Source organism: Phocoena sinus, chromosome 2 (genome assembly GCF_008692025.1).
Source record: "Phocoena sinus isolate mPhoSin1 chromosome 2, mPhoSin1.pri, whole genome shotgun sequence".
NCBI lineage: Eukaryota > Metazoa > Chordata > Mammalia > Artiodactyla > Phocoenidae > Phocoena > Phocoena sinus.
In genome coordinates, this window is record NC_045764.1 from 143,238,851 (window position 1) to 143,254,674 (window position 15,824).

The 15,824-nt window shown below is 35.4% G+C and overlaps 1 protein-coding gene across 5 annotated transcripts in view; it reads left to right on the top strand.

Annotated features, from left to right (window-relative positions):
* Window positions 1-15,824, top strand: part of GPHN (gephyrin) — a 636,104-nt gene that overhangs the window by 416,963 nt on the left and 203,317 nt on the right. For 2 of the 5 annotated variants that reach the window (XM_032623644.1, XM_032623643.1), the window contains exon 10: window positions 480-536. The exons of the other annotated variants lie outside the window; for them this stretch is intronic. In XM_032623644.1, the coding sequence (XP_032479535.1) occupies window positions 480-536 (57 nt within the window). The remainder of the gene's footprint in view (window positions 1-479; window positions 537-15,824) is intronic. 5 annotated transcript variants of the gene reach the window in all.

Genomic DNA, 15,824 nt, shown 5'->3' on the forward strand with positions numbered 1-15,824 from the left:
CTTCATTCTGTCACCTGTCAAGAATGATGCTTGTCAGGACTGATCTTTCCACTTAAGGAACACTCGTGTTTCTAGTCATAGCACTGATGTTTTCTGATATTACAATGGAATAGACATTAAAGGAGACTAAGTTTTCTGCATAGGTATATTTGTAATTCTTTGTTTTTCATAAGCCAAATGCAAATGTAACACTACTCCAGATACTGCTTCATAAGAAGTCCCCAAGATAACCAAAAGTAAGTGCCCATTTCCTTATCTTAGGAATAGTGTCATAACAAAGACTGAATTCTAGTGACCAACCTATCTGCAGAGCATGTCATATAGCCTCTGGGTTAGTTAACTCCTTGGCTTGGCCTCCTAAGATGTATCTCAAAGAGTCAATTGATGTTTTTGCATGTATTATTTAGTAATGTTTAGAAAAATTTTTAAGTTCACTTTTTCTTTATTCTGTCTTTTTTACCCATCTTCCCTCATTGTAGCAAATTAGACGGCCGGATGAAAGCAAAGGAGTTGCTAGTAGAGTTGGATCCCTCAAAGTAAATATGTTTCTAACATTTTTTGGCAAGATTTCGTCTATAGCCTACACTTCTTCCTTTTTGGAGGGTGGTGGGAGGAAGGGGGCTTTTTCCATTTTTCACCATCCCATTTTGTTTTATTTTAATATTTTTATTGGCTGTTGGATCATATTTTTTTTTGTTTGTTTCAGCTACACATAGAGCAACCAGCTGAAGGCAAGCTGCCAAATAACTAGCTTTGAGTGGCACCACAAACAATAAAAAGGGCACTGCCTCATTACGGGTGCCTGTAATTTGGGGTTCTAGAGTAAACCGTTCCTCTGATTGATGTCACTGACTATGTGTTAAGTTCCTGTTACACAGAGAACTAATATTTTCAGAATGTTATATGCCCTTTTTACTTTTTTTTGTTAAATGTTATTTTAGTGTCATTACCATTTGTAGTTCATTCCAGAAAATAATTATTATGAGTTAATAGCATGTATATTTTATATATATATATGTATATATATATATAATCTTAAGAATTAGAAAAGGAATTTCATATGATGCTAGCTAGTATAGGGGCTCACATATAGCTAATAGTAAGCATTCTTAATCCCCTTTGTTTTATTTGTTAAAAGTTAAAAAATTTATATAACCATCAACAGAAACTGATATATATATATATATATAAATATATATATATATATATATATATAAATGTTTGCCCATTTGTGTATGTGACCTACAAATACACCACCTAAAGATTTCTGATCTAATGGTCCCATTTGGTAGTCGTTAAATATCCATTTGGTCAATTTATCTTGGGCATTCGATACTCTAACATTTAATCACAATGAAAGGTAAATAAATTATCACCCTTAAGAGATATAGACATAGCCAATTAATCACTTTTAATGCTGCCACTATAAATGCAAGTTAGAAAATTTGCTGAATTTTAAAAATATGCAGAGAAATCTCCCTCAATATTAACCACTTCTTCTATCTCAGTCCCACTTGTCCTTACAGCAATAGTAACTGCTAAATTAATCAAAATGACATAATTCACTGTACTGGGATGTCCCAAAATTCAATAACTACTTTGAGGCTAATATTAAGTCATTTTAAAATTTTACACACCTCCAATTTATTTCCATTTAACAATTTATGAAGCACTGATTTCTGCACTCTTTTCTCTCCTTGCCTCTTCTGCCTTCTTAATTTTACTTTTTTGTTGTTGTTTATTTATGTGTGTGCACACACATGAGTGCACATGGATGAGGGTGTGTCTGTATGTTTGTGTCCTTTATTCCAAACAAGCCATCTTCTCTGTTCTCTAACACTGCTATATACTGGGTAGCATTTTTGTAGTTGTTGTTACTTCACTAAGAATAATCAGAGGGGATGGGAAGTGTCTATTATATACCTATTTCAGAAGCGAGGCAAGCTAAAATTATTTAGTCAGAAAAATATGACTTTATGTATCTTGATGATATATCAGTAGCATTCCTCACTGTCTACCTGTGAGGTATCATATTTTAATTTTTTAAGGGAAGATAAATCCATTATTGTTGAGACTATTAATTATGACTCAGATTCAAGTGAAAAGGTGCAGATGGACATAACTTTTTGGAAATGACTGATAGTGAAATAGAGATAAAATGGCATCCATACTGCAGCACCATCTGTTATAAACTGGATTGTGTGTGCGAGTACACGTGTGTTTATCTCGAAGTTCAGCTTTTGGATGTGTAGAAATTCAAGTTGTGATTGTATGTTTATTGTTTTTAAGTGTATATACAATATGATTATGTGTATACACATAAATATGTATAAGAACAAAATATACATTTTAGGGTTCAATCAGTTTATTTGAATATGGATGCAGACTTAAATCAAAAAGTGTGTTGGGAAAGGCAAATTTCATAATTTTTAAATGTCTTTATTCCATATTTCTACAAAATAGAAAATTGTAAAGTGAATCTCTAGGGGTTTATAAGGATAGTTAAGGTATTTATTTTCTCTAACACTTTGGGGAGAAAAGAGGCTTTAATTAAAATAAAATATTCTCTTCCTAGTCACGGTTTATTGAGCATGTATTCTTGCGCTATACAAAGATCTTTGATGTTTTGAAATGTTTGCCAAAGGCAGTGAGAAATGTATAATGCTATGATCTTATTTTTAAAAGGGAAAAGGAAAACTGAAAAGAGACCAAGTTGCTTTTTCAATTCATTTTCTGATGTTTACATGTAGCTCCATCGAAAGCTGGAGGAGCTCAGAGATCACCTAGAAGGCAATGTGAAAGGATACTCTCTCAGAGTAAATGTACGATTTCACCCGGTGATTTTTTTTTTTTTTTTACCTAAACTTCTACTGACTGGTAATTCCAAATCTGATTGGTTTGTCCTCTCATCTCCATCTTTTTTACTTTCTGTCTCTTTTCTCCCTATCTCTTTCTTTCTTTTCTAACTGCAGCTTCATGCTCACATTTATGAAAGAAAGATTAAATCGGCATAGAAGACCTTTAAGCCACACTAACATTGCATTTGATTTAATAGCATTCTGGCTCCAGTGCAAATTAAAACCTTTTTTTTTTCAAAATCTGTGTTTCTTATACAATTGTATAATTTTTTGACGATCGTTTTATGAGACTTCATTTGGAGCTTTTCCATTTACTGTGTCTTCTGTCCCTTGTTGGATGTGTCAGCAGGATTATAAATTATGGGCTGGATCCAAGTGATAGAGCCTTGATGTTTCAGTTTCAGTTGTCAAGGAAGGTATTCAGTGTTAGAGTCTCAGTATAGGTAATCTGGCAAGTAGATACATCTATTCTGAGTTAATAGACGTCTCTTAACTCAGACTCCTTGGGAATAACTATAAGATATCATTTTTTGTCTAAAAATAAGAAAATTAGGTAGTAAGAATCTTCACTATGAACACTATTATGTAACATCTTACAAATACTTGAGATAATGGCTAATATACCCAGGACAACACTGAAGGAGAACAATACCTTATAGCCACTCAATACTGTACATACGTCATATAGGCATACTAACAATAGTATTTTTTGTGACTGATAGTTCAGACTCAGAATGCTTGGTCCTTCTCCTGAATATATCTTTTCAAGATAAAGGAATTAAAATCTCTAAAATGGTACATGGTATAAATATGGTAGAAGAAAAGCTAAAATATTACAGTAAATAATTGCTGGCTCTATTTAACCTTGATCCCTATTTCTGAGGCTTTAAAAAGAAGTTCCTATGAAACCTAGCCCTGGTTTACTTCTCCCGAGATTATTGTCATACATTTAATTCATATTGCTATAATAATTTTGTTATGAAGGATAGAATAAAAAATAATAGTGTTATGAAAATTCTCTGGTTTCTTAGCTTTGTTTTTAATTATATACTATGTGTATTTTGTATATCTCGTCATTAAATTTCTGTTGACTAAAGTTCAAAGTTTTTTAATAATATCAGTCTTTAAATTCTGATAGCTAAACAGAAAAGGAAATTAATACACGTCTCATTTTTCTACTTCTTTCTTTTGAGCCAGTCCTTCTTTTCAGTCATATTCTTAGAGAATTTGAAAAATTACCCACAATCATTCCCAGAATCTATCCCACTGTTTTAAAAAAAATAAAAAAGATTAGTATGAATTTTATGATTAAATCAGTCTAGATATATCTGGATATCATTCTAGAAACTCCTAAAAAGATTCTGATAATGTGTGTTTTAGTGCCACACTCTTCCCTAACCAGTCATAAAAAATGATATTATTTTTCTTTCAGTGAAACCAAGACCAGAAAGTTGAAACTTGCTAAGATCTATATGATAGGGAGCTTGTGTTAGATTAGGGTTAAATTGAAATCTCTGTGCTTTGGAAATTGGTTTTCTCATGCCACTCTTCAATTTCTTTTTTTCAATACCTGTACTGCGTGGTGGAGTACATAATAACTAGTCTCAGTGTCTTCATCTTTTGTTTCATTTCACTGGGTCACACTTTGTTCTGATTACCTTTCTCTAAAAAGATTGAATATAAGGTGTATCCTTCTAAGATTCCTGTTAACTAGAAAAGTACAGAAGAACAAAAAATATATTGTCAAAAGGCAAATAATAGTATTTTCTCTACAGAGTTCAGCTAGGAAAATACACAAATCAAAATCTTAGCCGAGGGCTTCCCTGGTGGCGCAGTGGTTGAGAGTCCGCCTGCCGATGCAGGGGACACGGGTTCGTACCCTGGTCCGGGAAGATCCCACATGCCGCGGAGCGGCTGGGCCCGTGAGCCATGGCCGCTGGGCCTGCGCGTCCGGAGCCTGTGCTCTGCAACGGGAGAGGCCACAGCAGTGAGAGGCCTGCGTACCGCAAAAAAAAAAAAAAAAAAATCTTAACTGAATGTTCAGTGTCTCTCCTTCCCTTTAATTCTTATTGCCCCAGAATGCCTTAAAATATGCCTTGTATATTAAAAATTGTTGCTTAGAAGCAGAATAAAGTTATTCTAAGTACCCCACACGCTATATAAATAAATTTCGTTTCTAAAATGAGATAAATTGGCATATAGTGACCATTCCATTTTGTGAAAATTTATTGTAGGTGTCCACACAGAAGAGCAAGTATATGAATGCCTTTTAATTCATTGAACATCGCTAAATATTTCAGTAAGATGACAGGTTCAGAACCATGTTGCCACTTAAATATCTTATAGTTGAAGAAGGTGAGACATCATTCAGAAGTTTGGGATAAGAATTTAATTAAATTATTCATGTTTCAATTGGTATCATCTATATGATGTATTATTTTTTAGAGGACCTGCATTTTTATTTATTACTTATAATCAATGATATAAAGTAGACTTTTATTAAGAGGTAATTTTTAGAACAGTATTAAATTTTATTTATTTCTCATATGAAAACATACTTTTTAATTTTACATGGACTCTTCTATAGCAAAAAGTAGGATGCATTCAATTCTTGAATTCTAAGTTAAGAATGTATCATCTTTTTCTATACTTTATACAAAACTGAAGTATTCTGAACCCTAAACGAGTTTTTAGTAATTTTCATCTTGTACCTAAACACAGTTTGCCTAATTTAACTACTGCAAAAGTAACTACAAATCCTTAGATTGATAATGTGCTGAGAACAATGATTGAAGAATAAAACCACATAAAGGAAAAAATTAATTTTCCATGTAATCTAATGCATGAATCTAGTAGGAAGTATATAAATCAGACAAAGAAAGACAAATACTGTATGATATCACTTATATGTGGAATCTGAAAAATACAACAAACTAGTGAGTACAAAAAAAGAAGCTAACTCACAGATATAGAGAAAAAACTAATGGTTACAAGTGGGGAAAGGGAAGGGGAAGGGGCAACCTAGGGTTTAGGGATTAAAAGGTACAAACTATTACATATAAAGCTACAAGATATATTGTACAACACAGAGAATATAGTCAATAGTTTATAATAACTGTAAATGGAGTATAACCTTTAAAATTATGGCTCACTATTCTGTACACCTGTATTTACATAGTATTGTACATCAACTATACTTCAATAAACAATTAATTAAAAAGTAACGCAGACATAAGATAATGCAAATGAATTCCTTTAAGTAATGTACATCAAGGTAAATTTATAAAATTAAAGTTAATTCATTAAAGAGCAATAGGGCCCTAGGAAGCTTGAATGTTGAAACATTCAGAAAAAAAGTAGATAAGTACTCATGAAATAAAGACAAAAAGAAAAGAAAGGAGATGAATAAAAATACCTCAAAGCCACAAATTTTTTATTTTCACTCAGTCTATGTAATATGATGATACATTTCCATTCAGCTACAAATATATGCAGGTAGGTTTGGGGTAATCAAATATGTTAATTTTTTAAAGGCTTTAACAAACAGTAAAAGGGAAGGTGACTTATGAGGACAGATTATTGGCACATAAGTGAACTAAGAAGAAAGGTGATGAAGCAGAAGGAATATGATAATTATAAGTACTTGCTATGCTAACACAAAAAAGGGATGGTATTATCTGAAGTGGAAAAAGTTAAGGGAGGAGTTATCACTTGACTATATTTTTATTAAGTTTAAGAAAAATGTTTGAATCAAGCCAGAAAGTAATATCTTTTGAAGTGTAGTTTTTAAATGTTTAATAATTTCCTGAGTGCCAAAATAAGACTGGTATGAAATGGGGTAATACAAATAATGAGTTAGATGGTTGTGATTTTATGTCTTTCAAGATTAGTGTCTTCATTCCAGCTTTAGTTCTAAACTAACTCATCTTATATTGTTGATGAATTGTCTTTGGGTTTTTTGCACTTTTTTATTAATTAAATTAATGCTATAACTCAGGAGTCAGCAAACCACAGCCCTTGGGCTAAATCCTGTTTCTCTTTTGTGGGCCCGTGAGCTAGGAATGATTTTTGCAGTTTTAAATGATGTGGGGGAAATCAAAAGAATATCATTTTATGACATGTGAAAAATTATATGAAATTCAAATTTCAGTGTCCCAAAAATAAAGTTTTATTGAAACACAGCCATACTCTTTCATTTGCATATAATCTGTGGTTGCTTTTGCAGTACAACAGCAGTTGAATAGTTATAACAAAGACCATATGGCACATAAAGCCTAAAATATTTACTGTCTGACTGTTTACAAAAAAGTTTGCTGACACCTGCTAAAACTGGTTAGTGTGTCAAGGCGACATTGACAAAGAAATTATTGTAATAGAGATTGTGTGAAATTATCATCGTTTTACAAACTGAGAAAAGGAGAGCTGCTTATTTTTTCTGAGGATGGTTTCGGATCATTCTGCATGGAAGCATGCACTTAAAAGAGTTGATCCCCTGAAATTTTCTACCTTTATGTTTTTATTCTTCCTTTTTACACTGTTTATTCTGTGCTCTTCGAATGCCAAGCACACAAGGTAAACTCACTATGGAATTACATTAAACCCTTCAAATATAGAACTATCATATGGATAAAGTATCGATTATAAATTCCTCTTCTTTGGGGAGCCCCTTACAGAGATTTAAAGATAAATTCCACTGTTGCTCTTTAAACTTATTTAAATATTTAAATGTGTTTTTAGAGTATTTTTATTTAAAAATAAAAATGTGTTTTTAGAGTATTTTTGCTGTACACATTGTATTTTTCTGTTTATTACTTCCTTGCATCTTAATAAAGATATTTCCCCTGAAAACCACGATCAAATTTTGATTTCTGCTAAATTTCCTACTTGACCTCACCTAAAATCATACCTTCTATAGGAAATATCGTACAACTAAGAAAGGCACCCTGAAGTGATCAAGTAATACATCATATCTTAATATAGGGCTTAAGAATCTGAAAGTGTCTACATTGAATCAGCCTACTTTGATTGAGGTGAGGAAGAACTACTGGAACATTAGTCCTTAGATGAATAATCTTTTGGTAGCTTTTAAATGAGTAAACATCAATTTGTTTATGTACTCTACTTTCTTTAAGCAAATTTCAGTGTTTTTTGGTTCTTGTATGTAGAACACTGAGCCTCCTGAGTCTTCCTTGTTTGACATTTACTCATATTAATAAAATGTGTCTTCTGCTTTGAACCATCTATTACTTATAAAATTGTCTGCAGTAGCCTAAGACATCATTTGGAGTGGAAGTGACACATCTGTGAGGTGTTTAATGCTTACTGTGGAATTGCTTTCTCAGAATTGACATTAAGACAATAGGGTACTAGTAAAAGATCTCCTTGACAAGTAAATTTCCCTAGTAATTAAAAATGGAAAAGTGAGGGGAAAAAAAAGACAAGGCTCAAACTATTTTGAAAGATAAAGTTTTTCACTTTTATGGGTATAGTTATAGGAACAGAACAAACGTGCAGAGAAAAGCTTTCTTAGAACTAGTATCCCGCTAAAGAAAATCAGATATGTATGTGGTTGAAAGATTTAATTTCTTAATACGTATAGAATTGATCATATTTTAGAAACTACCTCATAGTAACTCATTAAGTGGCAGTGATACATTTTATCACAAATCTTTGTGATGGTAAGTGTAAAACCTTCTGAATATTATTTCATACAATTCAGTTTTTGAGGATAGAAGCAAAAGATTTTGTATATTCACTTATTCAGTAAGCCATTATTGAGTGCCTACTATATTCCGCTCTGCTGGTTGCTGGAAATACACTTAAAGAACAGATCAGATAATAAGGACATTTCTGATTTCTCCACTGTGCCATCTTCTTTACCTTATTTCCCTACCCTAACTTTGTATTTTGGAACTTCCTGAAGAATTTCTAACTAGAAAATGCATACTTGAATATTTAGCTCACATGGCATTCTGACAACATAATGAAAGAAGAGGCCACAAAATTGAATGTGGCAGTGTGACAACCTAGAAAATAAGAACAGGCCAGGAAATTATCAAGTGAAAGTCATGAAGATTAAACATGGTTTTAAGTATAAAATAGTTATCACAAAAAAACCAATGAAACAGTCTGATAAAAGACAGGTCTGGAGAAGAGTTTTGTGGTTAAGTTTTTAAAATATCTTTTTGGTGTTGCTACTGGCTTATTTGTTTATTTAGATTCAGTAATACTGAATGGATTCAGTAATGAGAATGGAATAGTAGGAACAGGAAATTAGAATCAGAATACTGATCTGGCTTTGGTGCCCTCTTTAAAGAGTAATATGAAAATGTACAATAGAGTCATTCTATAAATAATCTCACATGTAGTTTGCTAGTGTTAAGACTGAGATCAGTGTGGTACCATAGGAAAAAGTGACCAGTGTTCCACTTTCCTGTTAACCTTAAAAGAGCGTCTTCTGAGCAAGATCATACCAGATTCTGATCTGGGGAGCCATCTCCATCATGGATTTTTTTTTAAGCCAGGTATTTTTTTATCATACAGTTCTCCTCAAATAGTATGAACCTTGAGATTTCAAGCTCAAGTGTCTCTTTATAAGGCTGTTTTATTATCTGGCAAATGTGTTGGTGATGGAACCTTCTAAATTTCTGAGACCCTTACTGTGCTATCATTTCCTCTTTAACAGTGTTTTCTTTTCCCCACTGCAAAACCAGGCTCAGCTTCCCTCGTGCTCATCTACCTATAGTGTATCTGAGGTATACTTTGCACATAGTTTACTTACATGGTCAACAACATGCTCACCCTCACCATTTTTCTTATTTTATTTTCCTTTTGCCTTAATTTATTTTGCCTTGCACTTTGCACTTGGCTGAAAGAGATGAAGGGACCAAAGGGGAAAAGCTAGCTGTTTTATGGGGAAACTTCTATATTTTCATACAGCACTTTTTTCTGAGTAACTTTTCTTTGGCAGTCCCTGTATCAAATTGAAATGGTTAAAGCCCAAACAGCCAACTTAATTGTTGCCACCACCTTAATTCCATAAAGATTCCTTTGAACTGGGTAATTTGTTGTTAAACTCATGTTGGCTAATGGCAAAGATTCCAGTTTGCAGAGCTGTGTAGGTCTGTCTCTGGTAGCTGAAGGTTTACATTAAATTAGTAACAATCCTGTCCCATTAACCATAGACAGAGGAAAGCCTCCAAATCGATTATTAAATGAAAATTTAATATGATTCCCCTATTTTTATGTAAAATAGAAGATTCACTCCCTTTTAAAGAACTGATTAGGTTACTCAGGAAAATAGTCTCCTTGATACTTGTATAAGGTTCTTAAAATCTGGAAAAGCTTACCACTCATGAGATTCATGTTCTTTTAACAGAATACTTTACGTCAACTTCGACCTATGTTATTTGCCTTTTCAGAGGTTTAATTTCTTATTCTTACAGTGTTAAACCATAGCATAAGTGGGTTTTCTGGTTGTGTAAACCAGGGTCCCTGAAATATCACTAACAGGCTCTGAATATCCTTTAAGTCTACTATTCAAAGCAGGGACACTATTGAATAGCTAAGAGAAAAGAGTGTATGTACCTCAAAATATGACTAGTAAATAACAGGCCTTTAATAGCCTGTGAATTTTAAGATCTTAATTTTTTACTTTACAGACATATTTCTACACATATTCACTTTGTGCAGGCAACTTTAGCTACTAATGCACAGTCCACTATTGTCGGCGTAATTCTGATCACAGAAATAGCTCTGAATTTCATGCAAAAAACAGAAAGATGGCACTGTCTAAAATACCAGGTAAATGTATGTAGAACCACAGGCAGAATATCATCTTCTGACTTTAAAACTTTATAAAAAGCCTTGAAAGGAATATCATTGCTAAACCTGTAGCTTCACAAAGTTGAACTTATTGAGTCAATAGAATTAAAGCCATCTTCTTTAATTTTTTCCTTTGCAGCTGTTACAAGTTTTTTTTTCCTCTTAAAACTGATTTTGTGGAGAATTGATTTCTTCTTGAAATGTGTGTTTGTAGGGAGAAAGGAAGTAATGAAAGGGAAATGAATTAACTTGTGATATTAGCAAAGACTTTTGAAAGAGAAGATTGGTATCATCTCATCACCGCATTTTCCACAGGTGTTTTCTTAATACCCCAGGATTATGATTCCCAGTGTAAAAAATATATAACCCATTTCTTTCTGCCACTTCATCCAGGCAATTCTCCATTTCCCATGAGAGTGTTTAAGAAGTTTACCACTGGCATCATCTCCAATCACAGCCTACAGCATCCATCAGGGTATTACTTTCTCTGTGACAGCATGTTTGCAGGAGGGCTCTCAGGTTGGAATGCGGAACTGGTTTCTGGGGAGTCGGGATTGTGGCCTTTTCTCCATAGCACTCAGCTCTTAAATGAACTCTGGCTTCACCTGGGTTTGTTTCTTTCATTGTGACACATGAGCTTTATTTACTTGTCATGAAGTGTGTTTCTCCTTTTGTCATCTGTGGTAGGGTTTCTATATTTTATACTCAGTGCCACATTTCTGTGGACTCCATAGGTGGTGTTTATGTTTAATTTATGAAGCTGTAATGACCAATACAGTGAAGAACTCCTTAGGGAATCTAACATTCATGGTGTCCTCTTTACAGAAATAACCTTGCATAATTGTTTCCTGTTTCATTTTAATTTAGTAAATGATTGTTTCACAAAATTTAGACTACAAGCCTTAACAGTTAGAATTTCAAGGAATGTTCTCATGTTTCTATTTTTCATATGGAAGCCTCTTCTTATTTATTTTATAGCATCACTATGGAAGTAGCCAAACCTTCCATGTTTGGCTTCTCTTCTTTCCCTCACATTTACATCATTTTCATTTATCTCCACTGCTGAAGAAATAAATTCTCCACTCCCTGATGTAGCACACTGATTTTACCAATTTCATGTCACTATCTTCTGTGACGTTCATGAGACCAAAATAATAAGCCTTGTTCAAAAATTAATCTATCCATGAGATGTACAAAAACAAGATCATTTCTAACCTTACCTGGCTCAGCAAATGTTACTCCATGTAGTTGACAGCCCCTTTGTAAAAAATACAATTCTCTTACTATGTGACAAGCTCTATGTTTGACATCTTATTTCAGTCTTTACTACAGCTCTGTTTGGAGAAGATATTATTGTCATCCTCATTTTGCAGATGAGGAAACTGAAGCTCAAAGAGGTTAGAGGGCTTCCCTGGTGGCGCAGTGGTTGAGAGTCCGCCTGCCGATGCAGGGGACACGGGTTCGTGCCCTGGCCCAGGAAGATCGCACATGCCGCGGAGCGGCTGGGCCCGTGAGCCATGGCCGCTGAGCCTGCGCGTCCGGAGCCTGTGCTCCGCAACGGGAGAGGCCACAACAGTGAGAGGCCTGCGTACCGCCAAAAAAAAAAAAAAGAGAGAGGTTAGATACCTTGCCCAAAGTCGTAAAATCTGCCAAGTGAGTAGCAGAAAATTGTTTTGTCTTAAAAACCATGCTTTTCACTTTTCAGGAGTTATTAAAAGTCGTCAGCTCTCTGAATGGCATGTGGTAGTCTTGTGTTTTCATAGTACCTGGTTCAGGTTGATTATATAGTTTTGGATTTTATCTTATGAAAGGATACAGGTATTTCTATAAGATATGAAACTTTAATTCAAGGAAATATTAGAAAGACATTCCTTTGTGTAATTTATTATTCTTATTTTTCTCATATTTAGTCATTTAATAAATATTTATTGATCACCTACTATGCCTTACTTAAATATAATCCTCTAGCTATTTCTTGATCTTTGGAATTGGCTTCACATTTAGAATGTATAAAATATTATGAATGTAATGAGATCAGTGGCTCAGGTTGTACACTAATCATCCCTTCAAGCCAAGTTAAAAAAAAAGCTGGGGGTTGGGGGAACAGGGGAACTCACCTTCCATATCTCTAACTAATCTTCAACTTTGTTCCAACAGTGTTCATTTTTTTAAATCCTTTGAAAAAATTGCTTCAGAATTCCCTTAGCTTAAACCAAAGCCAGAAATAGTACTATCTCTTGGTAGAAATAGTGTTCTTTCTGACTTATTTGAAAAGCTGGAGTATATACTAGATATGTCTTTTATGATTTGTAACAGTATCTAAACAACAACAACAAAATTAATAAACATTGAACCTTTTGAAATCTTGTTTTTAATGTCTTAGATTTCCCAGTAGCAAGATTGATTTAGATAATTTGAGATTTTGAAGCTAAATTCATTTTTCCTGTTCAGTGGACAGAGACTGAAACTTAATTATATTTTTACTTAATGCTTAAGGACGTTTAGGGGACTTCCCTGGAGGTCCGTACATCCACTGCAGGGGGCACCAGTTCGATCCCTGGTTGGGTAACTAAGATCCCAAACACAGTGCGGCCAAAAAAAAAAGAACTTTTACCTTTAACTTTTAAAGAAAAGGAGGCATTTTTAAATTGTAGCATGCAAAACAGTTGCCATTTGAACTCTTAACCCACTATTAGCACACCAATTCTAATCTAAACAAACCTTAATTGACTGACAATTTTGAGCTTATACAAATGGAAGTTTTAGTTGAATTGCAGATAGGAGATTCAAGGAAGGAAGGAAAGGAATAAAACTTGACTTTAAGCACTGTAGCATTTCCTGTTTCAAAAGGAAAAATGGGACCAATTTTTAGAACCAACAGGGCCACAAAATGTTTAAGCTGGAGGAAACTGTAATAAAATATTCATAAAATGAATATACTGCAAGATAATCACATAAGATTTTCTACTTTACAAAATCTCCCTTAGAAAATCTTTATTTCTTATTTATTTCAATATAGTTGTCTGGGGTGTTCCACGTTCCTTTCTCTCTTATCTGAATTATTTTCATGCTGTTTCTATATAATAGTTGGAAATTTGGAGATAGTGTAAAGAGATCTGTTAGAAATGTATCTTTTGAAAACACTGCAACTACTCTACCAAGTTTCTTAACTAATACCTCTTTTTGGAATCTTTGAAAATGAATTGGGGAACCGCAGTCCCGCGCGCAGAGGGCAATGAGGCTGGCGCCAATGGCCGGCAATTCGCAGCGGGAGCGCGGCATGGAGGGGCTGGCCTAGCTGGGGCTCGTGGCCCTGCGTCGTCTGGTTGCGACGTGGGTCCTGCGCATGCTGCGGGGCGGCAGCCACCGGGCGGTGAACACCCGAGGGGCCAGGAGGCGAGCTGGGGACCCCAGGCGGGTGTGGGCATCGTGTCCACAGCCAGCGTCCCCGAAGCCGCGCTCGGGCCATGATCACTCGGTGAAGCTGCGCTGCGACACCGCGGCCGACTTCTTCCCGCGCTGTGAGGAACTGTGCGCGCTGCAGGGCTCGGTGCCTCTGCCCGCCTTGCGCGCTTCCCTGCGGGAGGCCCTGCTGGACTTAACACCGACCGCCTCCGTGGGGTAGACTGGGCGCCGCTCCTAAGCACCCTCTGCCCTTGATCTGTATCCAGAGCTTCTTCCAGCCATGGCTGGGCAAGACAGTTATTTGTCAAGGTGTAAAGAACTCTATCACTCTTAAGACAGTAAACTTCACGGGGTGTAATCTGACATGGCAGGGAGCAGATCACATGGCCAAGATCTTAAAGTATCAGACTACCAGAAGGCATGAAGAAACCTGGGCTGAGAGTCTTCGTTCCAGGAGACCTGATCTTGACTGTATGGCTGGTTTGAAGCGCATCACTCTGAACTGCAATTTGCTCATTGGTGACCTGGGTGCAAGTGCTTTTGCAGAATCTCTTAGGATTTGTGGCTTGGAGTACCAGTGAATAACTTCTCCATCAGTGAAGGAACCATCCAAAGATGCTAGACAGAAAAAGAGAACTATAATTTTGGGAAGTGGTCAAAAAGGAAAAGCTACTATTAGAATTGTGGAGCCCCAGAATAGAAGCAAGATGAATATTCCATTCCACATTGGCAACACCAAAGGAGATGATGCTTTAGAGAAAAGATTTCTTGACAAAGCTCTTGAACTCAGTATGATCTCTCTGAAAGGGCATAGCTCGAGAGAGGCTATATTCATCTGTGTTAATCACTGCTCTGTTTCCTGAACATGCCTATAAAACATACTGAAGAAGGATGCCTGAAATTTGACTTTTAGAAATTAAAACTCAAGTTAAAAAGTGAATGACGAGCTTCCCTGGTGGCGCAGTGGTTGAGAGTCCGCCTGCCGATGCAGGGGACACGGGTTCGTGCCCCGGTCCGGGAAGATCCCACATGTCGCGGAGCGGCTGGGCCCGTGAGCCATGGCCACTGAGCCTGCGCGTCCGGAGCCTGTGCTCCGCAACGGGAGAGGCCACAACAGTGAGAGGCCCGCGTACCGCAAAAAAAAAAAAAAAAAACTTTGAACCAACAATGGCTAAGAATGAAAGGAACTCAGACCTGAATATTTTTTCCTTTGTCAAGCACAGAGAATATGGAAAAAATGAAATTGGGAAATTGTTTTGCTCCTCGTCCTTTCCTCCTTTTTGGTCAGTTACCTTAGTCGTCCACCTCACTTTGTATTTCTAGCCTGGCTTCAGAAAGACCTGAATTTGATGAACTACACACTGTTGGAGTAGTAGATTGCTAGAAGGAACCAAGATCCAGACGACCTTAAATGGCGTCTTCATGGAATTATATTCAAGAAGGATGGTCCAGCCAATTTCCTCACTACCATTGTGAAGGGAGTTCCTGTTTCTAAGAAAATGGACCTATGTCCGACTGACACAGAAGATGGAGATTTATCCCAGTGCATTTATATGTGTATATATATTAAAATTATGTATATATATATATATATATATATATATATAAAATGCCTAATGGAAGTATCTCAGATGGTCTATTTTGTGTTTTTTCTTTAATTTTACTTATAAAATTGTAACCATTTTTTAACTCAAAAGAGGAGAACCTTAAAAATTAAAAACACATTCTCAGTAGTCT